Source organism: Theropithecus gelada, chromosome 9 (genome assembly GCF_003255815.1).
Source record: "Theropithecus gelada isolate Dixy chromosome 9, Tgel_1.0, whole genome shotgun sequence".
In the NCBI taxonomy this organism is placed as follows: Eukaryota; Metazoa; Chordata; class Mammalia; order Primates; family Cercopithecidae; genus Theropithecus; species Theropithecus gelada.
In genome coordinates, this window is record NC_037677.1 from 90,955,187 (window position 1) to 90,981,103 (window position 25,917).

The 25,917-nt window shown below is 41.1% G+C and overlaps 2 protein-coding genes across 10 annotated transcripts in view; both read left to right on the forward strand.

Moving 5' to 3' along the window:
* Positions 1 to 3,399, forward strand: part of TBC1D12 (TBC1 domain family member 12) — a 150,765-nt gene extending 147,366 nt beyond the window's left edge. The window contains exon 13 of the mRNA XM_025396932.1: positions 483 to 3,399. Coding sequence (XP_025252717.1) covers positions 483 to 551 — 69 coding nt within the window. The 3' untranslated portion in view covers positions 552 to 3,399. The remainder of the gene's footprint in view (positions 1 to 482) is intronic.
* A 10,085-nt stretch (positions 3,400 to 13,484) lies between these two features.
* HELLS (helicase, lymphoid specific) overlaps positions 13,485 to 25,917 on the forward strand; it is a 54,939-nt gene continuing 42,506 nt past the window's right edge. For 6 of the 9 annotated variants that reach the window (XM_025397262.1, XM_025397263.1, XM_025397270.1 and 3 more), the window contains exons 1-4: positions 13,485 to 14,082; positions 14,499 to 14,620; positions 21,151 to 21,273; positions 24,799 to 24,855. In XM_025397262.1, coding sequence (XP_025253047.1) covers positions 14,052 to 14,082; positions 14,499 to 14,620; positions 21,151 to 21,273; positions 24,799 to 24,855 — 333 coding nt within the window. In that variant the 5' untranslated portion in view covers positions 13,485 to 14,051. Of the gene's footprint in view, positions 14,083 to 14,498; positions 14,621 to 21,150; positions 21,274 to 23,814; positions 23,859 to 24,798; positions 24,856 to 25,917 lie in introns of all 9 variants that reach the window. The other 3 variants (XM_025397267.1, XM_025397264.1, XM_025397266.1) reach the window with 3 other exon arrangements.

Sequence of the window (25,917 nt, forward strand, 5' to 3'; positions counted from 1 at the left end):
ATTACTTTGGTATTTCAAATAGACAACAATTTTATATATTAAATACCTGCTGTGTACTAGGGTTTGTAGTGGAAAGAATATATAATGTATGGTCCTGGCTTTTTAGTCTTGTTAGGAAAGTAGTCTTTCCTAACTTATTAGGAAAGTAAAAGTATTGGCAATCTAAGTTAAGTGACATAAAAGGATAGCAGTATCATTTAATCCATGAATGATATAAACGATTCGCATTATTAAATTCACAATCTTATTTGTTCAGAAAATGTTAGTTACCAAATAGTAATTTCAGAATATTTGGCAATTGGTAAAAATTAGAATATAATCGTATTTCACGATTAGAAAAAAATAAAGAGGATTTGAGAATGGCACACTTTCAGGGGACAGAGTTAAGTATAATAAAGCTTTTTCCCATTTATAGTTATTTAAATCTCTTTAATCTGGGTGGTAGTTTTTGAGGATTAATCTTGATTTCATATAATTTTCAGGTCTTTGCATCTGTAATGAAGGATATTAAAGAAGGAGACAAGAACAGTAGTCCTGCTTTGAAAAGCTAGTCTTCAAAATTGACAGACTAATTGACATCTAAAATGTGGTTTTTGGATAAAGGGTTTTGTTTCCTATGTAAAAGGCGTGGAAGAAAATGTTGGAGATATCTAAAAGAATCAAGAGGTGGAAGACTGCTGATTTTACATTTTATGGCTGAAGTAAATGAAATGAATAACTTATTGTCAGTATTAAACTATTATTTTGTAGGTAGAGTCATTTTTCAAAGGAAAAAGTTTAAATGGTGAGTTTATACTCCACAATTTGGAGTAAACAGTTTAATGCAATAAATTTTTAAAATAGCTTTGGAGATACTTCAAATTTTTACATCTTTTGTTTTGTAACAGTTACCACAAAGATACTCTGGAGGCTAGAGTAGGATTGTTAAATACTATTGTTAACCTCCAAAGTACTATAGTACAGACATTGTTTCCAGTTCTGACCTTTTGAAGATATTATAGACCAGTAATAAACAAATTTGATTGTAAATTAATTTAAGTCACTGAAGATGTCATTTATCTTCATTCACAAGTTGAGGCAAATTTGAGTTACCCAGGAAATGGAAATGTTGGTGGGAGATTGTTTATTGTTTGTTTAGATGTTTTTCCACAGTATCGTGTCCATTTGTTTTTTAAGGGAAATTTGTTGTCTTCCTTAAGGAATTCCTATCACTCAGAGAATTTTAGCCGTTCTGGTTCTAGTGTAACAAATTATTCATCTAGTAATTTGACATTAAGAAAACTATAAGTAACTGGTAGAAGGAAAGTTCTTTGCACTTTAATGGATTGAAGACTTGACTTTGAGAGTAAGTCCAAAAATATATATGATGTTTCTCAGTGATAAGAGTAAAAAGTAATGAATCCTCAGAGTTTTTAAATAGCATGCTACTTGGCAAGACTTCATATTTTTTAGTTAAAATTCTTCCACTGCCCATAGAAACAAAATTTGTTAACTCCAGTTTGAAATTTGAAATCTAATATGTAGCTAAATCTGTGACTTGTAAAACTCTATGCATAACTTTTCTTAATCAGTGGAAATAAGAATAAAAGAAAAAGGTAAAGTTAATTTTTTTTTCTAAGTCTACATCCTAGCCCTTGATTCAATTGCCTGAAGAAGCTGTGTGAGATTAGTCTGGTTATTGGTTCCTTTATCTGTCAGTGCCATCTTAATCTCTTCACATGTTACTCTAAATGCTGCCTATAACCCATCCTCATCTTCTTTACTCATCATTGCTTTCTTCAAGGAAGGTCTTGATACTGCCTCATCTACCTCATTATCTGCTAGTCTAGATAGTGACTCTTTGGAAGATTGGTAGCCCTGAATGAGTTATCCAACTTCCGCTTCCTCACATTGGCCACTTTGCATAGGTTTGGGAACTTAGCACATGCTAAATCCTCATGCCCATAGAGGCGAAATACTTTGAGGAATGGGAGCGTCTCTTCACTGTGTTCTTGAATCAGCCTTCTCTCATCCGCCAAGAAATGCATGGATTTCCCTGCCAACTCTAGGAAGTAGTGCTGCATGATTGAATCATTCTTTGATGAATTTTTTCATTGTAACATAGGGAGTCATTTCCAAAAAGGTAGATGTGAGCTTAAAGTACATTGACTTATGAATGCTTTGCCTGTGGGCCCAACAGTGTCATGACCCTCCAATTGGAACATAGCATGAATTATTTTTATGTCGAGTTCTTGAACTGCTAATCAGTTGTATGTTTCCTTGAAGTCCAGAGCAGGATCCAGGTCAGATGCAGGAGGTAGTATGCCTGGCTTAACTGCTGAAAATAGAACATTGAAACTTTTCACAATGTGCTGCATTGGGTTTCTGCTTGGCTTTCTCACTGAATAGTAAATTGGGGAAAATGCTGCTTTTACTATTTTGTGTTTTATAGCAACATTAATAGCATTTTCCCAGTCAGGTGCTGTCCAGGAACATTTCCCTTGGAAGGTCTGAACAGAATGATCTGGCTTGATGTATTTCTTGAGCTCTAGTACCATATCATAGAATAGGTTAAATGTAGCCAACAACAATGTCAGGACAATTGACATTGTCCTTACAAGAGTGAATGCATTGTCTTTTGGAACTGCTACTAGAGCCATACATGAGGCAGCGAACGGATCTTTAGGTGGTGGCAAGGCTATATCTGATTGACAGAGATCTCTGATCTCTAATGACATATTGCTATTGTCCTATTATGTTTAAATTTGAATCTAAATCACTTGAGTGTTATGAGTGATGGCTATATAACATGCCATTTAGTTAGATTTACAGTGTTTTTTTTGTTGCAGTTTAGTTTGAAACAGCACTTAAGCACACTGTTTCTGTTAGTGCTATATAGTTTTCAAACTAACAAGCCTGGGATCCTTGTTAGTGTAGTGACTGCCTCTTTAGGAGTATGGGACCCTAGGGTGCCCATATATTTTTACCCCATGGGTCATTCTAGTCTACGGACTACTAGTAGAACCCTCAAAAGGTAACTGCTATTATAGGGACTTACTTATTGGAAACTGGTAATACAATAAAATATTGAAGGAGGGGCCATGGTCTTAGTAGGTTTTAGGATGACCTTTTAACTCCAGTAACTACTTCCTTGGTATTGGTATCCCTGATAGAGGGAATATAACCTCTGGCAGTAATCTCATTCAGTTTATACTACCTAACTAAATTTAATCATACTTTTATGTATTTGTTTCCTCAGTTGGACCTAAGTTACTATGTTTCTTTTTCTTATTTTTTTTTATTATTGTACAGTTTCTTTACCTTTCAAGTATAAATGTGTATATAAAATGTAAATACAAGGAATTCACTAAAAACCACTCATAACAATTACTGTGTAAATAAAACTGGTAAGCTGAGTAATTACTTGAAATGAGTCTTCATTACTTTGGGGATATCTGTTTTATTTAACTACATCTCAAGGAAAAAAAGGAAATAATTTTTGTTTTTGTTTGCCAAATTTGTCTTCCAAGGAATGCACTAAGCCTTCAGTCTTTTTAGACTGGCAGTACTGGCAGCTAAAATATTGTACTGTATCTTCTCTTGAGACCAGTATGTAGGAAATATGTGATAATTCACATGGTCAGTATATGGCAGTTTTTGTTTTTATTGTTAAAGTATATTTTCAATTAAAAAAACCTTTTCCTAAAATACTCAAAATAATGTGAAATTTAATATGTGTTTCATTTGTCTACTCTCTCTATATATATCTTACTTAATGTTCCTTTAGTCCAGGTCTACATTGCCTTATTTAAATGCTGTTAGAAAAAAAAAAAATGCTGTTAGAAGACTCCGGTAACTCGCATAGTTTTCTACAGTCAGCTTTTGCTGATGTCTATTGCATTTGTGACCTTTGAGTATATTTGTTTGACTTTATAAAATTAGGTAGCATTTGCAAAAGGACATTGACATTTTCAAAATCTCTGACTTCAAGATAATAGCTTTACTTGTAGCTTAGGAACTAATGTTATTTTGACCTAGGCCTGTCAACTCTTTAGAGTCTATACTACTGAAGGGTATAATTCTAAAGCAGATAATCATGAAATAATTTATCTTACTTCATAATGTCATATGATTTATTTTTACTTTTCATTTTGTTTTTGTTTGGGTAAGATAAAATTATTTTATATTCCAAGAGTGTATTCAGACAGCAGAGACTAGTATAAAAAAAGAGTCAAAAAGGCCGGGCGCGGTGACTCACGCCTGTAATCCCAGCACTTTGGGAGGCCGAGACAGGAGGATCACGAGGTCAGAAGATCAAGACCATCCTGGCTAACACAGTGAAACCCTGTCTCTACTAAAAATACAAAAAAATTAGCCGGGCGTGGTAGCAGGCGTCTGTAGTCCCAGCTACTCTGGAGGCTGAGGCAGGAGAATGGTGTGAACCCGGGAGGCGGAGCTTGCAGTGAGCCGAGGTCGCGCCATTGGACTTCAGCCTGGGCGACAGAGCGAGACTCCGTCTCAAAAAAAAAAAAAAAAGAGGCAAAAAAGTGCGAGGTAGCATTGGACAGTAAGTTACATTAAAATTAAAATTTGTCATGACTAACTGATAGTGTCAGAAAACAGTCTTCTGAGAGGAAAAAATGTTTTTGTATTAATTCATATTATTTTGCTGTTTGACAAGCATTGTCTAGAATATTCTCAACTGTAATAAAACTTCATTAATTAGAAATTCACTGCTTTACAACATGTAAAAACTAAAATGAAATCCAAGATTTCAGGGAAACTAACCACTCCAGAGAAAGCCCTGCTCTTTAAAAATATTGTTTGCTTGGTAAGAGTGTAGTTGCAAAAGTGGGAAATTTGAATTAATACACTTATATTTCTTAAGCCCTGATTATTGCCAAGCACTGCCTCTTAACATTTTGTTAGTCTACATAAAGTTTTAAAGGCTTGGGAAATTCCAAAATTGCCTTTCTTTCCAGATACTCTGCTGTTCATATTGATCATCCCTTGATCTCAGTTAATGAGAATCTGCTTATGTGCATTTTATTTTGTAGGTTTGATTTATTTTCTAGTAAACACAAGGAAATTTGACTTAAAATTATATTATGAAAGTGTTTCATTTGAAAATTTACGTAAACAATACTAACTTTATTAAATTTAAAGTAAAATGACTTTTGTACTATTGCAATGTATTTGAAAAATCATTTTTACAATAAATATGTAAATGATAAATGAATATAGACTTGAAGGAGTATATGAAATTGACTACAATGGGGTATATTTGTTCTCATTTTTCATCCTCAGGCATAATGCTATACACAATGGTATAAAAGCAGAAAGCAAAGCTTGAAATTCTGGTCACAGCTGAGCGCGGTGGCTCATGTCTGTGATCCTAGCACTTTGGGAGGCTGAGACAGGAGCATCACTTGATCTGAGGAGTTCCAGATTAGCCTGGGCAACATAGTAAGACCATCTCTTCAAAAAATTTAAAAATTAGCTGGTCATGGTAGCATGTGCCTGTAGTCTCAGCTACTTGGAAGGCTGAGGTAGGAGGATTGCCTGAGCCCGGGGGCATTGAGGCTACACTGCGCTGTGATCACACCACTGGACTCCAGCCTGTGCAACAGAGTGAGCCCCTTTCTCAAAAACATTAAAAAAAAAAAAAAATTGGGCCAGGCGCGGTGGCTCATGCCTGTAATTCCAGCACTTTGGGAGGCCAAGGCGGGCGGATTACCTAAGGTCGGGAGTTCGGGACCAGTCTCACCAACATGGAGAAACCCCGTTACTACTAAAAATACAAAAGTAGTCAGGCTTGGTGGCGTATTCCTGTAATCCCAGCTACTCGGGAGGCTGAGGCAGGAGAATGGCGTGAACCTGGGAGGCGGAGCTTGCAGTGAGCCGAGATCGTGCCACTGCACTCCAGCTTGGGTGACACAGCGAGACTCCATCTCAAAAACAAACAAACAAAAATTGGGGGAAGTTAGGCAACAAAAAAGCCTCTTATGTGAACCCTTGAAAAGCAAACACATCTTATGAAATTTTAAATTAGATTACATGTTTTATTACCTTTAAACAGTCTAAATCAGCTGGGCATGGTGGCTCGCACCTGCAATCCCAGCACTTTGGGAGGCTGAGGTAGCGGATCACTTCAGGTCAGGAGTTTGAGACCAGCCTGATCAACATAGTGAAACCCTGTGTCTACTAAATGTACAAAAATTAGCTGGGCATTGGTGAGTGCCTCTAATCCCAGGTACTTGGGAGGCTGAGGCAGGAGAATCGCTTGAACCCAGGAGGTGGAGGCTGCAGTGAGCTGAGATCACGCCATTGCACTCCAGCCTGGGCGACAGAGCAAGACTGTGTCTCAAAAAAAAAGTATAAGTCAATTTCATTTTTTTGCTCAAGATCCTCTAATGGCATTCCTCATAATAAAAATCCACACTCTTATCCTAGTCTCCATGGTCCTACTTGATCTGGTCACTACACATCTTTCCAGTTTCAGCTACAATTTATAAACATTCTGCCTGTAGGCACCAGTGGACTTACTGCCATTTTTCAATTTGTCAACCTTCTATCTACCTGAGATCCTTCTTCCCTCTGAAGTGTTTTTTTGTCTAGGTCTTTGTATGGCTTATACTTTATACCGCTGTTTAAGGTCACTTCCTCAGAGGACTTTTCTCTAAACATCTATCCTCTATTCTCATGACCTTACTCTGCTTCATATTTCTTTATAGTTTCTATTATATATCACCAACTGACACTGTTTTATAGTGTTGTCTGTTGTTTCCACTACAGTGTAAACTCTGAGGTCAAAAACGTTGCCTTATTTACTGCTGAAGTGCTAGTACCTAAAATAGTGCATATCACTACCCTATGGTAGATATGGATGATTGGATTGTTTTTATTTTGATCCACTCCTCACTGAACTTACCTTTTCATTTAAATTTTTTTCTATTGTAGATATTATGCAATTGACCAGAAACTCAGTTTCTGGTTCACTAGGAAAGTTAAACATTTAAAGGTTGGGTAGAAGAGAATGAACTAGTAAAAGTCGGGAATAGGAATATCAAGAGAATGTGGGATCAGAAAAGACAACGGACAAGAGTGTTTCCATAAAGGAGTGATTAACAGTGTTATGTTGCAGTGAGGTTCAAATAAGAACTGAGAATGTCCATTAAACGTAGCAGCGTCGAAGTCATTAAACCTTAGTGGGCTACTTTGGTGTATGCTGAATGTTGCAATCAGAAGGTTGAAGAATCAGTGGAAGGCAAGGAATTAAACATTGCTAGTGTAGATAATTATAAAAGTAAGCTTTAAAGGGGAAGAGAGAACTGATAATAGTTGGTAGGGAAATAGGAGGTTCCAGCTGGGGGCAGTGGCTCATGCCTGTAATCCCAGCTACTTGGAGGCTGAGGTGGGAGGATTCCTTGAGTTCAGGAATTAAAGGTTACAGTGAGCTATGATGGTACCACTGCACTCCAGCCTGGGCGACAGAGTAAGATTTTATCTTTTAAAAAGAGGGAATAGGCCGGGCGCGGTGGCTCAAGCCTGTAATCCCAGCACTTTGGGAGGCCGAGACGGGTGGATCACGAGGTCAGGAGATCGAGACCATCCTGGCTAACACGGTGAAACCCCATCTCTACTAAAAAATACAAAAAACTAGCCAGGCGAGGTGGCGGGCGCCTGTAGTCCCAGCTACTCGGGAGGCTGAGGCAGGAGAATGGTGTAAACCCGGGAGGTGGAGCTTGCAGTGAGCTGAGATCCGGCCACTGCACCCCAGCCTGGGCGACAGAGCAAGACTCCGTCTCAAAAAAAAAAAAAAGAGGGAATAGTGATTTCTAATATAAAATAATTTCTGAATAGGCGGCAGGGAGTTGGATCCAGAGCACAAGATGAGAGAGTGAGAAAGGTATTGGGGATGCAGATGGGTTTGTAAATTTGACGTTGGTAAGCTGAAAGGGGACTTCTGTCTTGTAGCTATTATTTCCTTTGTGAGGTAGGCCAGAAGTGGGGCTATCTACTCAAGAGGGAACCAGGGTTTGGTTTTGTTTTGACTTCTGTGATTGGATGGATGGTTATGCACATTAATATGAAAAGGATTCTATAAGAGGAAGACATTTTGTGTGGGTAGGGAAAAATAACTTGTAACACCATACTTAGAAGAAAATCCCCAGTGCCTCATCTGGAGGGTCTGCCTCTGACTTTCTGTGCCATTCCCCCTTGCCAATTCGGCTTCAGTCATGCTGGCCGCCTTTCTGATACTCAAACATGCCCAAGTGTATTCCTGCTTTACTCTCTGTATACCTGTAGTTTCTGCTTGGATTGCTCTTCCCCCAGGCTGGCTAGCTTCTTGGCATTTGGTTCTCTGCTTAAAGCGCCTATCACTTAGGCCAGGTGTGGTGGCTCATGCCTGTAATCCCAGTACTTTGGGAGGCCGAGGCAGTGGATCACCTGAGGTCGGGAGTTCGAAACCAGCCTCAGCAACATGGAGAAACCCCATTTCTACTAAAAATACAAAATTAGCCAGGCTTGGTGGCGTATGCCTGTAATCCCAGCTACTTGGGAGGCTGAGGCAGGAGAATTGCTTGAACTTGGGAGGCGGAGGTTGCGGTGAGCCAAGATTGCGCCATTGCACTCCAGCCTGGGCAATAAGAGCGAAACTCCATCCAAAAAAAAAAAAAAAGTGCCTATCACTTCTTCAGACACCCAATTACTCAATCTAAAATAACTATCCAGTCACTCTCATGCCACCCTATTCTAATATTTCACAATTTCCCTCTTCACCCCAACTCCTGGAATATAAGTTCCATATCAACAGGGATGTAGTCTGTCTGGTTCATTGCTGTACAGCTCCTATGATAGTTCCTAGTATCCAGGAGGCATTTTAATTTTATTTTTAATTTTTATGGGTACATAGTAGGTGTGTATATGTTTATGGGGTATGTGAGATGTTTTGATAGAGGCATACACTGTGAAATAAGCACATCATGGAAAATGGGGTATCCATCCCCTTAAGCATTTATCCTTTGAGTTACAAACCATTCAGTTATATTCCTTAAGTTATTTAAAAATGTGCAATTAAGTTATTATTGACTATAGTAACCCTGTTAGGCAATCAATAGGAGGTGTTATTCATTCTTTCTAACCAGGAGGCATTAAAAAAAGCAAAAAAAAAAAACCCCAAAATAAATGTAGACTCTTAAATAAAAGTGAATGAACAAGCGTGTTCACAGCCACTTTGAAGGGAGAGTTTGCACAATGGCAAAGACGTGCCAGGAAATGCACCAATGCACTTTTATTAGCAAGTGTGGGGCCAGATGTCAGTTGAGATGTCTGTTCTTTGAGAATCAGATGAGATTTTCTTGAACTCCATTTTGTGTATTTGGACAAATTCTCTCTCTCCCTTGCCCATAGAGCAGAAGGTCCAAGGAAGAAAGTTTCTAGAGAAAAACAATGAATGGAGAAAAGATTTAGGGAGGTGGACCACAATTGAATTTGTATTAGTCCATCTTCACACTGCCGATAAATTACCCAAGACCAGGTAATTTATAAAGAAAAAGAGGCTTGACGGAAGGACTCAGTTCCATGTGGCTGGGAAGGCCTCACAATCATGGCAGAAGGCAGAAGATGAAAAGCATGTCTTACGTGGTGGCAGGCAAGAGAGAGAATGAGAACCAAGCGAAAGGGGTTTCCCCTTATAAAATCAATCTCATCTTGATCTCGTGAGACTTATTCACTACCACAAGAACAGTATGGGGGAAACTGCCGCCATGATTCAATTATCTCCCACTGGGTCCCTCCCATAACGTGGGAATTATGGAAGCTGCAATTTAAGATGAGATTTGGGTGGGGACACAGCCAAACCATATCAGAATTCAAAAGAAGGAACAAGGAAAGGTTTTTCAGCACATTAGGGAAAACCCCATAAAACGTGTTTCAAAAGTCAAAGGGAAAGAAATTTTGGAGGATAGGTTGGTAAAAGGGCAAAAATCTTTTTTTTTTTTTTTTTTTTTGAGATGGAGTCTCGCTCTGTCACCAGGTTGGAGTGCAGTGGCACGATCTTGGCTTACTACAACCTCTGCCTCCCAGGTTAAAGTGATTCTCCTGCCTCAGCTACCCTAGTAGTTGGGATTACAGGTGTGCACCACCACACCCAGCTAATTTTTGTATTTTTGGGAGAGATGGGTTTCACCATGTTGGCCAGAATGGTCTCGATCTCTTGACCTCATGATCCACCCGCCTCGGCCTCCCAAAGTGCTGGGATTACAGGCATAAGCCACCGCTCCCAGCCCCAAAAATCTTAAGTAGAGTGAGGGTGGTGGGTAATGTGGCTCATGCTCTGACATGCCTGTTATTTCATACTCTGGGAGGTCAAGGTGGGAGGATCCCTTGAGCCCAGGAGTTCAAGACCAGCCTGAGCAACATAGCAAAACCCTGTCTCTACAGAAAAATTTTAAAAATTAGCTGGGTATAGTGGTATGTACCTGTAGACTTAGCTGCTCAGGAGGCTGTTGTGGGAGGATCACTTGAGCCCAGGAATTTGAGGTTGCAGTGAGCTATGATTGTGCCACTGCATTCTAGCCTGGGCAACAGAGCAAGACCCTGTCTCAAAACATAACAAAGCAAATCTTAAGTAGAATGAAATGGACAGCTATGCTTTAGATTAGAAGGAGATAGGATTTAAGAGTAGCTATTAATAGAGGCTACATTTTATCTTGAAATAATATTGAATGAACTAGGAGTAAAAATGTTATCAAGCAAATGGACTCACTGCCCATTACACACAAAAGCCAATAACTATGGCACCTGCCTTTGAGAAAAGAAAGGCTTTATTGCAAGTGGTCAGCAAGGAGACAGGAGTGGGCTCAAGTCTGTCTCCCTGATTTAGGGTCTAGGGCAAATTTTAAGGGACCAGAGAGCAAGGGAAAAGACTTAGGAATGTTGGCTTGGCAGGGTCTGATTGGAGGGCTTCAAATTGTCCCATTTAACATAAGGTACTGTTACAGAACTGAACTTTGGTCCACTCGCCTGGCTCAGAAAGACAAGACTTCCACACTGAGCTTTTGCAGCGGTAGGAATTGGGGCAGCTCATGCTTAAGACCCAAACTCCCTGATGGCTTGCAGGTAAGGATTTTTAAAGGCAGGGGTAAATTTCAGGAAAGCAGAAATTACAGGCAAAGTCATCAATTAATACATGGAGTCTCTGCATTGTTTTGACTGCCATCTCAAAGGGTAGGGGAATGGGGCTTGGGGAACAGGTCATAGATGGATTAAAAGATTTTCTGATTTGCAGTTGGTTCAGGAGGTGAAGTTTTGTCTAAAAATTGGCGAGCTGGGTGTGGTAGTGTGTGCCTGTAATCCCAAAATTTCTTTCCCTTTGACTTGGGAGGCTGAGTGGGAGGATGGCTTGAGCCCAGGAGTTTGAGACCAGTCTGGGCAATATAGTGAGACTCCATCTCAATTTTTAAAAATTAAAAAACAAAGATTTGGGATCAGCGGAAAAGAACACTAGCTCTGCTTGTGTGTGTGACCTCCTCCAGGCCCCTAGGAATAAATTTAGAACAGATGAGGCAACAGAGTGCCAGCAGATGTGTTTGGTGGGGCTTGGGGTTTCTAAAAAACATCTTAGAGACATGTGTTAAGATATTACCTCTAGGCCGGGCGCGGTGGCTCAAGCCTGTAATCCCAGCACTTTGGGAGGCCGAGACGGGCGGATCACGAGGTCAGGAGATCGAGACCATCCTGGCTAACACAGTGAAACCCCGTCTCTACTAAAAATACAAAAAATTAGCCAGGCGTGGTGGCGGCGCCTGTAGTCCCAGCTACTCGGGAGGCTGAGGCAGGAGAATGGCGTGAACCTGGAGGCGGAGCTTGCAGTGAGCCGAGATCGCGCCACTGCACTCCAGCCTGGGCGACAGAGCGAGACTCCGCCTCAAAAAAAAAAAAAAAAAAAAAAAAAGATATTACCCCTAGTTTTAACAGCGGAACCAAACATCTCCTGAATCCAACTTCCTGGGCTATTGTTTTAGGCTACTGTTACCTTCTTCCTTATCAAGTTGCTTATTTACCTGTCAGGGCTAGCTAGGTTCCTAGAATTTCCCTTGAAGCAACTCAAGATTTTCCTTTATTCCTATGGTTGGGGGGCCCACAGGCCCCTAGAGAAAGGGATCCCTACTCCATCTCAGTATGTTGAGGACTTTTTTTTTTTGAGACAAAGTGTTGCTGTATCACCCAGGCTGGAGTGCAGTGTTACAATCTCAGCTCACTGCAGCCTCGACCACCTGGGCTCAAGTGATTCTCTCACCTCAGCCTTCGAAGTACTAGGACCACAGGCACCCGCCACCACACCCGGCTAATTTAGGAAATTTTTGTAGGGGCCAGGCACAATGTGTCACGCCTATACTCTCAGCACTTCCGGAGGCCGAGGGGGGAGGATCCCTTGAACCTAGGAGTTCGAGACCAGCCTGGATAACATGGCGAAAACCCGTCTCTAGCAAAACACAAAAACGCACAAAAACCCCAAACCAACAAAAATCAGCCTGGTGTGGGCTAATGTCCACCACTAAAATGTCCCGGCGTGGTGGCGTGCACCTGTAGTCTCAGTTACTTGCTAGGCTGAGGTGGGAGGATCAACTGAGCCCAGGAGGCGGAGATTGCAGTGAGCAGAGATCGCGCCATTACGCTGCTGCCTGGGCGACGGAATGAGACCCTATCTTAATAAAATAAAATATAGAGACTAGGTTTCTTTTCTTTTTTTCTTTCTTTTTTGTTTTTTGAGACGGAGTCTCTCTCAGTTGCTCATGTTGGAGTGCAATGGCGCGATCTAGGCTCACTGCAACTTCTGCCGCCCGGGTTCAAGCGATTCTTCTGCCTCAGCCTCCCGAGTAGCTGGGACTACAGGCGCCTGCCACCGCGCCCGGCTAATTTTTGTATTTTTTAGTAGAGACAGGGTTTCACCATCTTGGCCAGGCTGGTCTTCAACTCCTGACCTCGTGATCCACCTGCCTTGGGCTCCGAAAGTGCTGGGATTGCAGGCGTGAGCCACCACACCCGGCCGGTAAACTCTTAAATTTTGTGCAGACACAATCATACAAGTTTTGGGAAGTCAAAATGAAGGAAACAGGTGGTTACATGGCAGGTATATTTAATGCCATACGTCCTAAGAAATTGGAGGTGGGAAAGGGAGCTCTGGAGAGGGAGACAAAGGAAATAGTTGAAAACGAATGCAAACAAGAAAAGGAGGAATTGAAAGCTGAAGTGAAAACCAGGGGCAAGAAAAGCTCCACTCCTTCCTTCACTGCCCACTCGAATGAATGAATCCTGTTTGGTTTCCTGAATCTTCCTTCTGCTGGCCACACCGCTTGGTCCATCACTGCTTTCAGCTCGCCCTTACCCTAAACAGCTTTCTTTAACCCAGTCATAATCTTAATATCCTGTTCCTTCTCTCTCCGGTCCCACCCACAAAAAAGCCCTCCTCTTGGTCATTTTGGGGGATTTTCACTCAAGATGTGAGCCGCGCGCTGCGGGTGCGGCGAGGCTGGCCCTATAAAAACGTTTCTGACATCCTTGTGCGGATACGCAGACTTCTCCACCTATAGGATCACGGGCTAGGGGGTGCTCGATCACAGCAGCCAACGTGTGAAGGCGCCTTGCAAAGTATTAACAGCGCTATCAAATTTTAATTGCGTAGTTCGGAACCATCAGTTATGTGAGGAAACTGGGTCCTCCACGATCGGCCGCCTCGCCCAGTCTCAAAGGATAATTACAGGCTGAGTTCGGCACCAGGACCCAGTTTCCTCCCGGCAGAGGTCCGGGTACAGGCTCACGGTCGCCACGGGTCAGTGTGAGGAAAACCGCAAGCTGCGCCAAATCTCGCGCAGCGGGGCTGGAGGGCGGGCGGGGAATGTAACGTATCGCGAGATGACAGGATTTTCCCGCGAAGTAGAAGCGCGCTTTTTTCCCTGGCGGGGGATTTGGCGAGAAGGCTGAGCCGGCAGAGGCTGTGAGGAATTAGCTCGCGGCATTGCAGGCGCTGAGTGGAGGGGACCTGGTTCCCGGGTGCGTGTCCAGGCATGCCAGCGGAACGGCCCGCGGGCAGCTGCGGTAAGTGAGGAGAACCATCTTTCGGGCGCGGGTGGCGGCATGCGGGGCTGAGGTGGGCAAGCATGGAGACTGCGGCGGAGCTTGGGGGAGGGAGCCGAACCCGGGCAGGGATTGAGGAGGAAGAGAGGGTTGGGAAACTGCCACGGTGAGTGGAGGAGACCCCGGAATTGCACATATTAGCATGCCGGTGAAGATTTCACATAGGGAACTGAGCATCCCGAGTTGTAAACTGTGGTCCAGGCACTTGTAGACTTTGCGAAGACCTACGGTGTCTTCTGAGAGGTGATGCTGGCGTCCCCTGGGTCTTCACCTTGTGCTCCAGTGCATCTCGGGTGGGAGAAGGGCTGTTTCATGTTGGAGTTGAGTAGTTAGTAATTTTTTAAAAACTGCAATTTGGAAGCTTTCTCTCCCGTCAGGCTCCCAGGCTCCAGCAATGGTTGAACAGCTGGACACTGCCGTGATTACCCCGGCCATGCTCGAAGAGGAAGAACAGCTTGAAGCTGCTGGACTAGAGAGAGAGCGGAAGATGCTGGAAAAGGTAATTTAGGCATCAGGTTCGTCGTCGTGAAAGCCCGTGGTAACCTCGGCTTTTACCCGGAGGTGTGGTTTGTGTTCTTTGCTTTCCTATTTAGTGGGCTTTTTCGTAAACTTGAATGAAAACAGCTTTATTACTTGTCGTTTTTGTGTGTTTACAGATACTGCCTTTGAGAATCCTTTCGCACGTGCTTTGAATGGTGTGTTTCTATGAGATGTAGTCTTCGCAGTCCTATCTATTTTAAGGGAGCATTTCAGATTGCTTGTTTAGCCATGAAAAGTCTTTCAAAGTCGATAGTGAGTTTTTTCCTTTGCCATCCTTATTTCCTTTAAAAATTACCTTAAATGTATGTCTTATGGCAAACAGGAATCGCCAAAACCTGCAGAAGTGATGTACTAGACTGAGGGCAGGAGAAGTTAGCATCAATCAAAGGCTGGGCTGAAATCCAAGTCTAATGATTTCCTTTTAGTGTAGTGCTGTTTTCCACCTAAGTGATCAACTTGCTGTTTGTTTTCCTTTTGGTTTCATGGCCTGTGTATTGCTACATAAGATTCTTTAGCTAAAAATGTGCTGTACTTTTTCAGTGACAAGTTGCTGTAGTTTTCTTGTAGAGAGTATTTTGTAAATTACTAAAAGCAGTGTTTAACCTGAAAAATTCTTGTTTATTCTAAAGTCCTACCCTGCTGCTTGGTTCAGTCATATGCAAGAAAAAGAATGATAGTTGAGTCTTTAAGTACTGCCTAATAGGTGGTTTTCTTGTGCTTTATTAGCTTATTAAACTCTACCGATATTATGATATAGGTTATTTTTTGTTATCTTCTTTTATAAAAGAGGAAACTGAGGGAGAAGGGCACATAGTAAGTGTTGACATCAAATTTCAACTCAGGCTGCCTCCAGAATATCTGTCCTTAATAATAGTGAATTAACTCATGATTTATAAAACTACTTAAGTTGGAAAATAATGCAGTCCAAAAACGAGTAATGAGGCCGTTGGTTCCATTATCTCAACAATAATTTTTTTGTTAGCATTGTTAATACTTCATGAACATCTATTAGGAGTCATGCATTTTGAATGCTTTATATGTATTTACTCATTGAATCCTCAACTATTCTGTGAAGTAGATGTTCACTATTACTATTACTACTATTAAACTTAGTAGTTTAATTACTAGTACAAACAATTGCTATTATTGAACTGCACAACCAAATAGGTTTTATTAGTCATCTTATTTTATAGATGAGGAAACTGAGGCACATAGAAGTTGTTTGGGTGCTACAGTTAGTAAATGGCAGAGCTAATATTCCAGTGTAGGTCATGTGGTTCTAGAATGCACATTTTTTAACTACCATGCTATGCTTTCACTCCAGTAATACTCCTTCTGTTATTACTGATGCTCTCTGGTTGGCTATAACCAGCTAAGGTAATATATTAACAAATTTTCTTTTAAGTAAAATCAATACTTTTTGCTTCAGGGTAGATGTGAATTAATAGAATTGAGAGGTCTGACCTGAACCACCTTTGCTCATTCTTTGAATTTTCATAGTACTTTATTACACAGAATTTACCATGATCAAATAAGTAATGATAAATACTTCATATTACTTTTTGATTCTTTCTCACTTTGTTTCTTTTTTTTTTTTTTTTTTTTTTGAGGCGGAGTCTCGCTCTGTCGCCCAGGCTGGAGTGCAGTGGCCGGATCTCGGCTCACTGCAAGCTCCGCCTCCCGGATTTACGCCATTCTCCTGCCTCAGCCTCCTGAGTAGCTGGGACTACAGGCGCCCGCCACCTCGCCCGGCTAGTTTTTTTGTATTTTTTAGTAGAGACGGGGTTTCACTGTGTTAGCCAGGATGGTCTCGATCTCCTGAACTCGTGATCCGCCCGTCTCGGCCTCCCAAAGTGCTGGGATTACAGGCTTGAGCCACCGCGCCCGGCCCCTCACTTTGTTTCTTAAGGATGCATCACTTGCTGTTTTGTTTTTGTAGGCTTTGCTCCTGGCACATAGTAGGCAATCAGTAAATGCTTATTGAATAGCTAACGATGATAAAATAGTATTTTATAATATACAAGATTATATACATATACTAAATATACTTATTAGCTATATAACCAGGTGAATTATAAAGTATAGATTCTGGGGCAAGTGACCAGAATGGAATCAACTGAAGAGGTCTAAGAGGGATGTGATAATTTTGTTTTGAGTAATGTATCTTCACTTTTATCTTGTTTCTTCTTATACCCATGATGAGTGTTGGGTAGGGAAATAGCATTTAAAGAAAGATATGCCTGAGATTTGACAACAGTACATTTTCAGAAGGCATTATTAGTTCAAGGGATGAAACACTTCATTCACATAATTATGCATCATAGAACCTAAAGAGTAATTTTTAATCCATGTTCAATCCTTCCATTAAAAAAGCATATAGCTGTTTTCGTGGCCTGGCGTGGTGGCTCATGCTTGTAATCCCAGCACTTTGGGAGGCTGAGGTGGGTGGATCACCTGAGGTCAGGAGTTCAAGACCAGCCTGACCAACATGGAGAAACCCTGTCTTTACTAAAAATACAAAATTGGCCGGGTGTAGTGGCACATGCCTATAATCCCAGCTGCTAGGGAGGCTGAAGCCGGAGAATCGCTTGAACCTGGGAGGTGGAGGTTTCGGTGAGCCGAGATCATGCCATTGCACTTCACCCTGGGCAACAAGAGTGAAACTCTGTCTCAAAAAAACAAAAAAGTGATTGCCTGGGTGACACTAGAAAATTCTAAGAAAAGTTTTCAGAGTCTCTCACTACTTGAGATTAATAAACATGTCTTTGGAGGCCAAACAATTCACTATGCAAAGGTAGAGATTCCTTTTCTTTTGGGAGAATGCAGTCTGTATGGGCATGTATTTAGAAGTACTTAACAGAGGAAGAGAGCTATCTTAAGTTCCTTAATGAGAAGCATTTGGCTTTAGGAAATCCTAAGTTTTGTGAGGAGCCTAGAAAATGACTTTGACATTCATTTGCTACAGTTATTTTCTTTGACTTTTCACATGTATTTCCCTTTAAAAGAAGTCATTGTTAGTCTAGGAGATTTGAGTACCGATAATGCCTGTGAAGTGGCGGAGGGGGAAGGTTGGAGTCAGGAGATTTCTTAGAGAGGTAAAAGGATCATAATATGTGTAGGCTAAAATACAACTCCTCCCACCCCCCAGTAAAAAATCTGGGACTGGTGTTGGGAGAGATAATGGGGTAGATAATGAGGAATTTCTGCCCTCGGTGTCCATTGGCATACTCTGTACTGTAGTCACCCAGAGTTGTTTCCTGCCAGGCACTCAGTGCTTTCAATAGATGAAGTTGCAATTTACCATAATATAATAATCAAATTGATAAGAAAAAACAGTGATAGGAAGATATTGAAATACAGACCAGGTTTAAGGATTAACCACTTATATGGTATTATTCTAATATTAATTGTATATTATTGTTCCATGATGGCATCTTAAAGCCTTAGTGAATTTTTTTTTTTTTGAAACAGAGTTTCACTCTTGTTGCCCAGGCTGGAGTGCAGTGGCTCAATCTCTGCCTCCCGGGTTCAAGCAATTCTCCTGCCTCAGCCTCCTGAGTAGTTGGGATTACAGGCATGTGCCACGAAGCTTGGCTAATTTTGTATTTTTAGTAGAGATGGGGTTTCTCCACTTTGGTCAGACTGATCTCAAACTCCCGACCTCAGGTGGTCTGCCCGTCTAGTTCTCCTAAAGTGTTGGGATTACAGGCATTAGCCACCATGCCCAGCTGGTTTTTTTTTTTTTTTTTTTTAAAAGAAAAATTTTCTCAGGACCACCAGGCAAGTATTTAGGGTTGGTTGGTTGGTTTGTTTTGAGACGAGTCTCCCTCTGTTGCTAAGGCTGGAGTGCAGTGGCATGATCTTGGCTCACTGCGACCTTCGCCTCCCCGGTTCAAGCGATTCTTCTGCCTCAGCCTCCCAAGTAGCTAGGACGTGCCACCATGCCTGGCTAATTTTTTTTGTATTTTTAGTAGAGACGAGGTTTCAACATACTGACCAGCCTGGTCGCAAACTCCTGACCTCGTGATCTGCCTGCCTCGACTTCCCAAAGTGCTGGGATTACAGGCCTGAGCCACCGTGCCTGGCTGTATCTAGTTATTTTAAAAATATGTGCTGGCCAGGCACCGGCACATACAAAAATTAGCTGCGCATGGTGGCAGGCGCCTGCAATCCCAGCTTTACTAGGGAGGCTGAGGCAGAGAATTGCTTGAACCCGGGCGGAGGTGGGGGCGGGGGCGGAGGCGGGGGCCAGCCAAGATTGCGCCACTGCACTCCAGCCTGGGCAGAAGGAAAATGTAAGGCAATATAAAATGATATCTTAGAGATATTGACAAGCTGGAGCAGCAAAACTACCGAAGTGCTAGGGATCATTTAGAGTATAAAAATGAGCTTATATCCCGCATTTCAAACACTCTGTAAATGCTCAGTTACTTTTCTCTAAGTTGAAACCACCAATTACTGGGGAAAGGGGCAGTTAGATTTTATTGGTTGACTTTGTGTTTTCATTAATGCTTGTTGAAAAGTAGGGGAGTTGGTTTAGTTGAGAAAACAAAATACTAAAAAATCTGCCACTAAACTCTTTTAAGAGTTTGTCTAGACTGTATAAAGTGAAAGATATCTACTATGTAATCTCTGAAAGTATTTTTAATTCTAAAGTTAAGTGTGATTTTTAGTGCTGTTGCTGAGGCCAATGTTGCTTAATTCAGGAACTTCTACAGTAATTGACAAAACTTGAGTTCTTCTGCTCTCATTTATCTATCCTTCAGACCCCTCAGATGTTATCTATTTCCTGAAATCTGACTTCTCTGATCTTAGTGATTCTTAGACTTTTCCAGGATTTAGATAGTACTGTACAGTTTGCTGCTATGTGTATCTGTCTTTAATACTTGTTGTTTTCAGATATATTAATGCCTCATTTGTTGTATAAATCAGACTTTCTGTCTTCTACCAGTTATGTAATTTATATAATTGTTGCAGTACATGTTTGTTGATTTACTAGGCTGGATTGATGTTACCGAATTGGTAATCTTGGTTGGGCATGGTGGCACATGCCTATAATCCCAGTACTTTAGGAGGACAAGGCAGATGAATCTCTTGAGTTTAGGAGTTGGAGACCTGCCTTAGCAATAAAGCGAAACCCTGCCTCTACAAAAAAAAAAAATACAAAAATTAACAGGGCATGGTGGCATCTGCCTAGAGTCCCAGCTACTTTGGAGGCTGAGGTGGGAGGGTCCTTTGATCCTGGGATTTCAAGGCTTCAGTAAGCTGCAATTGCACCATTTACAGCATGAGACCCTGCCTTAAAAAATGGGGTGCGGATGTTAATCTTGGCTAGATGTCTGTTTTGATTGTTAGGATGAATTGTGTTCATAGTATTTTTCTAAAATGTTCTATCCAGATAAACTTGTTTATTCATCTCAAACAGGGAGAGACTCTGAAAACTTGTCTTAGAATTTCCTAGTGTCACCTAGGCAGTTACTTTTTATGAGGGTCAAGTGCAAAATTAATCAAAAATTTCCCTTCTCTGTACGTAACAAGGTAATGTAATAACATGGAACCACAACATCAGTGTTTTAGCAAATTACACACTTAAGATTGAAAATGGCTACATATTTTTTTTTTTTTTTTGAAATGGCGCCTCTTTCACCCAGGCTGGAGTGCAGTGGTATCATCTCAGCTCACTGCAACATCGGCTTCCCGGGTTTAAGCAATTCTCCTGCCTCAGCCTCCTGAGTAGCTGGGACTACAGGCATGTGCCACCACGTCCAGCTAATTTTTATATTTTTAGTAGAGATGGGGTTTCACCATTTTGGCCAGACTGGTCTCAAACTGCTGACTTCAGGTGATCCATGCTCTTCGGCCTCCCAAAGTGCTGGGATTACAGGTGTGAGCCACCGTGCCTCGCCCCAATTTTTTTTTTTTTAATTGATATAGAGTTTTGCTCTTGTTTGGAGTGCAGTGGTGTGATCTCGGCTCACTGCAACCTCTGCCCCCTCCCCGGGTTCAAGTGATTCTCCTACCTCAGCCTCCCAAATAGCTGGGATTACAGGCATGCGCCACTGTGCCTGGCTAGTTTTGTATTTTTAGTCGGGACGGAGTTTCTCCATGTTGGTCCGACTGGTCTCGAACTCTCGACCTCAGGTGATCCTCCCGCTTTGGCCTCCCAAAGTGCTGGGATTACAGGTGTGAGCCAGTGAGCCACCGCACCCGGCCTTCAGTTGTTTTTTAAATAGACCTTCCAACTCAGTAGATGCCAGAAACCATGTGTTCAATATTTGAAATTATAATATTTTGATATACAAACTGCATCTATCAGATTGCCTGTGGAACCCAAAAACTTTTCTTTTTAACAGTTATTCCAGTTTTTGGTTTGAAAAAGTGTTTGGTTTAAAAAATGTTACTTTAGCCATTTTTATTAAACTTTATGCCAAAAAAAATCAATGTATGTCAGAAAGTGTTCATAATTATGGAAGTTTTCTCTTTGGATAGGCTCGCATGTCTTGGGATAGAGAGTCGACAGAAATTCGGTACCGTAGACTTCAACATTTGCTTGAAAAAAGCAATATCTACTCCAAATTTTTGTTGACGAAAATGGAACAGCAACAATTAGAGGTATGTATATGTAACTGACTATAAGTGAAAGCTTAAAAAAATTTAAAAATAGCTTTATTGAAGTGTACATTATATACACTAAAATATACAGATTTTAAGTGTACAGTTTGCTGAGTTTGACTAGTAAATATATAGATCTGTGTAACCACCAGCACAATCAAGACACAGTGCATTTCCATGAACTCCAAAAAATTGTCTTGTGCTGACAGTGATCCCAATGGCTGGTGTCCAGCAACCACAGTGCTTTCTGTCACTATAGACCAGTATTGTTTTTTCCTAGAAAATTGTATAAATGAAATCATGGTATTGTGCTTTTATGAGTAAATAGTTGGTCTTCATCACCATTTGCTGGTATAGAACTCTTAAAATTCTTGGAATCTTCAACGTTGTGTTTTTTTTTTTTTTTAATGCTAATGATCAGTGGCTAGCAGCCCTTAGGTAGCTTCAGGATGGAAGCCTAAGAAAGACAAAGCCTGGATTAGAGGGTTGGGATTTAGCCTCACCCTCAACCTTGAGGGAAAAAAGGGGGACTGAAAGTTAAGTTGTTCACCAGTGGTCATGATTGAATCAATCATGTCTATGTTATGAAGCCTTCATTAAAATCCCAAAAGGGCTGGGCGTGGCTCATGTCTGTAATCCCAGCACTTTGGGAAGCCTAGGTGGGTGGATTGCTTGAGCCCGGAAGTTTGAGACCAGCCTGGGTAACATGACAAAACCCTATCTCTGATAGATTAGCTAGGTAAGGTGGCATGTGCCTCTAGTCCCAGCTACTTGGGAGGCTGAGGCAGGAGGAGGCTTGAGCCAAGGAGATTGAGGCTGCAATGAGCTGTGATGGCACCACTGCATTCTAGCCTGGGTGACAGAGCAAGACCCTGTCTCAAAAATAAAACACAACAGGCTGGGGGCTGTGGCTTACGCCTCTGATCCCAGCACTTTGGGAGGCCACGGTGGGTGGATCACTGGAGCCCAGGAGTTCGACACCAGCCTGAGTAACGTAGTGAAAACCCGTCTCTGCCAAAAATATGAAAATTAGCCGGTCATGGTGGTGTGTGCCTGTGACCCCAGCTACTTGGGAGGCTGAGGCAGGAGGATCGCTTGAACCTGGGAGGCGGAGGTTGCAGTGAGCTGAGATTGCACCACTGGAGCACACCATTATGTCTGTCTTATTTTTGTATTTTTTGTAGAGACACAGTTTTGCCGTGTTGCCAAGGCTTGTCTAGAACTCCTGGGCTCAAGTGGTCTGCTTACCCTGGCCTCCCAAAGTGCTGGGATTACAGGTGTGAGCCACTGCGCCCGGACTATCATATTCTTTATAATAAACCAATAAACTTTAGTGTTTCTTTGAGTTCTGTAAGTTCCTCTAGCAAATTAGTCAAACCCAAAGAGGGGCTTGTGGGAACCCTGATTTATAGCTGTTCAGTCAGAAGCACAGGTAAAGTGACTTGGGCCTTGTGATTGGCATCTGGAACTGGTAGGTAAAGTCTTGGGGACTGAACCCTCAACCTATGGGGTATGGTGCTGTCACACGGTAGATAGTGTCAGAATTTAATTACAGTAGAGGACACCTAGCCGGTGTCACTGCAGAAATGCTTTTTGGTGTATAGGGAAAACCCCCACACATTGGGTCACAGAAGTCTTTTGTGTTGATTGTTGAGTGTGTAGGGAGAAACTGAGTTTTTTTTTTCTCAATATTCTTGCACATATGCACTCTTTTGTTACTTTTGCTCAGTGTATTTTTGAGATTAATTCATGTCATGTTTTTCTGTAGGTTATTCTTTTTATTCCTGAGAAGGATTCCATTAAGAAATGTCGTTATTGGAGTGTAATTGACATACACTAAACTGCACATATTTAAAATGTACAATTCCCTAAGTTTTGATATAGGGATATACTTGTGAAGACATAACAATCATGATAGTGGACATACCCACTGATTCCAAAGAATTCTTTCGGCTCATTTATAATTCTTCCCCATCCGTACCCCATGTTCTATCCACAGATAGCCAGTTGATCGGTTTTCTGTTATTATAGGTTCATTTGCATTTTCTGTTGGTGATGTGTTCTTTTAGCTTTCATATATCTGAATGTCTTCACTTACCTTCATTTTTGAAATACATTTTTACTGGTAAAGAATTGTTTTTCTTTAGTACTTTATTTCTTAGAGTACTTTAAAGATGTTTCACTGTCTCCTAGCTTATGTTGTTTCTGAAAAGTGAAAGTCCTGATAATATCTATATGTCTGTAAGCAATTTGATTGCCTCCCTCAATCCCATTACCTTTCAGACCTGTCTCCAGATGTGTTTCCTGTCTTGGGCTTTTGCACTTCCTATTTTATGCCTGGAACCTTCTTCCGCTAAATAACTGCATGCCTTAACTTCATCTTCAAGCCTTGACTTAAATGGTTTCTAGATGAGACCTGCCCTCACAATTTTAAGAAAGTTGCTGACACACCTGATTCTCTTTACCTTGTTCTGTTCTTCCCATTGCACTTTTCATCTGATATACATCGTTTTTTGTATTTATTGTTTGTCTTTCCACTAGACTGTTATGAAGATTTAAAAACTTGTGCAAATTGAGAGAATACAGTAAGTCCCTGTGTTCCCATCACCCACATTTACCAATTATCAGTTTAAATTTTGCTGTGTTTATAAAATCTCCTTTTTCCTTTGTTTGAAACCCTTTTATTGCTTTTTTATGGTAAAGTAAAACAAATGGAAAAACAAATACTGAACTTAATGAGTTACACAGCATCTACCCCTTTCATCACCTCTTGGAAATGGTTTGAATTTTTGGTGTCTTTTAAACATTTGTAAGAGTATGTCTAGAATAGCTTTTAGTCTAGGAATAAGTTGATCCCTTTCTTGAGCACTGTACTTGATGCCCTTTATATTAAGAGGACTTTCCACTTTGGCTGAGAGAATGTGAGGTATACCTTATTCTGCCTGACCCCTTGGAACATGAGCGGTTCCATCTACTTCTTTCTGGTGACTTTTCTCCTGGCCTTGGTTACCATGCACTTACCAGTAGTCAGCCCGAGAGAGAGGTAACAGCTGCCTTTGTGCAGCTCTGTCCTCTCTGGTACTTGACCCTGGGAATGCTACTGCTTTGTTTTTTAAGTTTTTTGTTTTTTAAGTTTTGGGTTCTGTCTTCTCAACACAAAGAGACTGTTGGGCTCTGTTTGGAGTTTTCTCCATTATTTGTACTTCAAAATTGTATCAGGCAATAAGCTGGGCAGTCAGAAGATTAACCTTGTTTCCCTTTTGTCAATGTTTATAGTTCGTTACTGCATGTTGTCTGAAAACCACTGTTTAATAAATTTTATCTGGATTTTAGTTTAAGGCAGGATGGTAAATCTGTCCCATTAGTCCATAAAGGCTTGTTGAAGTACAAGTTCCTCCCTGTTTTTTAATTATGATAGACCTTAGTTTCTCATTGTAAACATAAGTTATTTGATAATTGATATGCGTTTTTTTTTTTTTAATGTTGCACTTCCCACTTGTGACATAAGAAAAAATTATCTTACAGGAACAGAAGAAGAAAGAAAAATTGGAGAGAAAAAAGGAGTCTTTAAAAGTTAAAAAGGTAATATAACCAGCCAGAATATTTTTTATGTCATTTAAATATTGAAGAAATACTTTTGTATTCTTCTGACTTTTTTGATCATCTGTTTAACTTTTTGTATTTATTGTTTGTCTTTCCACTAGACTGTGGAAACTTTAACTTTTTTTGGGGTTTTTTTTTTTTTTTTTTGAGATGGAGTCTCGCTCTGCCGCCTCAGCTCACTGCAAGCTTCGCCTCCCGGGTTCGCGCCATTCTCCCGTCTCAGCCTCCCAAGTAGCTGGGACTACAGGCGCCCGCCACCACGCCTGGCTAATTTTTTGTATTTTTAGTAGAGACGGGGTTTCACCGTGTTGGCCAGGATGGTCTTGATCTCCTGGCCTCGTGATCCACCCGCCTCGGCCTCCCAAAGTGCTGGGATTACAGGCATGAGCCACCACGCCCAGCCTGTTTTCTCTTACTCTCACAACAGTTCTTATTAGGTAGAGGTACTTTTCTCCCCCATTTTACATAAATAGGCTGATGCAAGGAGATAAAGAACAGTCATTCTTCATTATTCAAGGATTCTATGTTTGTGAATTTGCCAACTCACTTAAATTTATTTGTAACCCCAGAGTCAAGATTCCTAACACTGTCATGGTCATTTTTGGACATGCTTATGTTCAGAGCAGCAAATAATTTTAGTCTTCCAATACATATGTTCCAAGCTCAGCTCAAACATGGGTTGCTACTGTATGTATGTCAAGCATATGTCCTTCTCATGGTCTTCATTTAGCACCATGATTTTTGCATTTTTGTGTGCTTTTCCTGGTGATTTTGCTATTAAAATGGCCCCCAAGTGTACCAAAGTGCTGTCTAGTGTTTCTAAGTACAAAAAAGCTGTGCCATATGGAGAAAGTGTGTCTTGGGTAAGCTTCATTTAGGCATTAGGTACAGTGCTGTTGGCCATGAGTTCAATTTTTATTTTTATTTTTATTTTTATTTTTATTTTTATTTTTATTTTTATTTTTATTTTTATTTTTATTTTTTTGAGACAGAGTCTTGCTCTGTCGCCCAGGCTGGAGTGCAGTGGCACAGTCTCAGCTC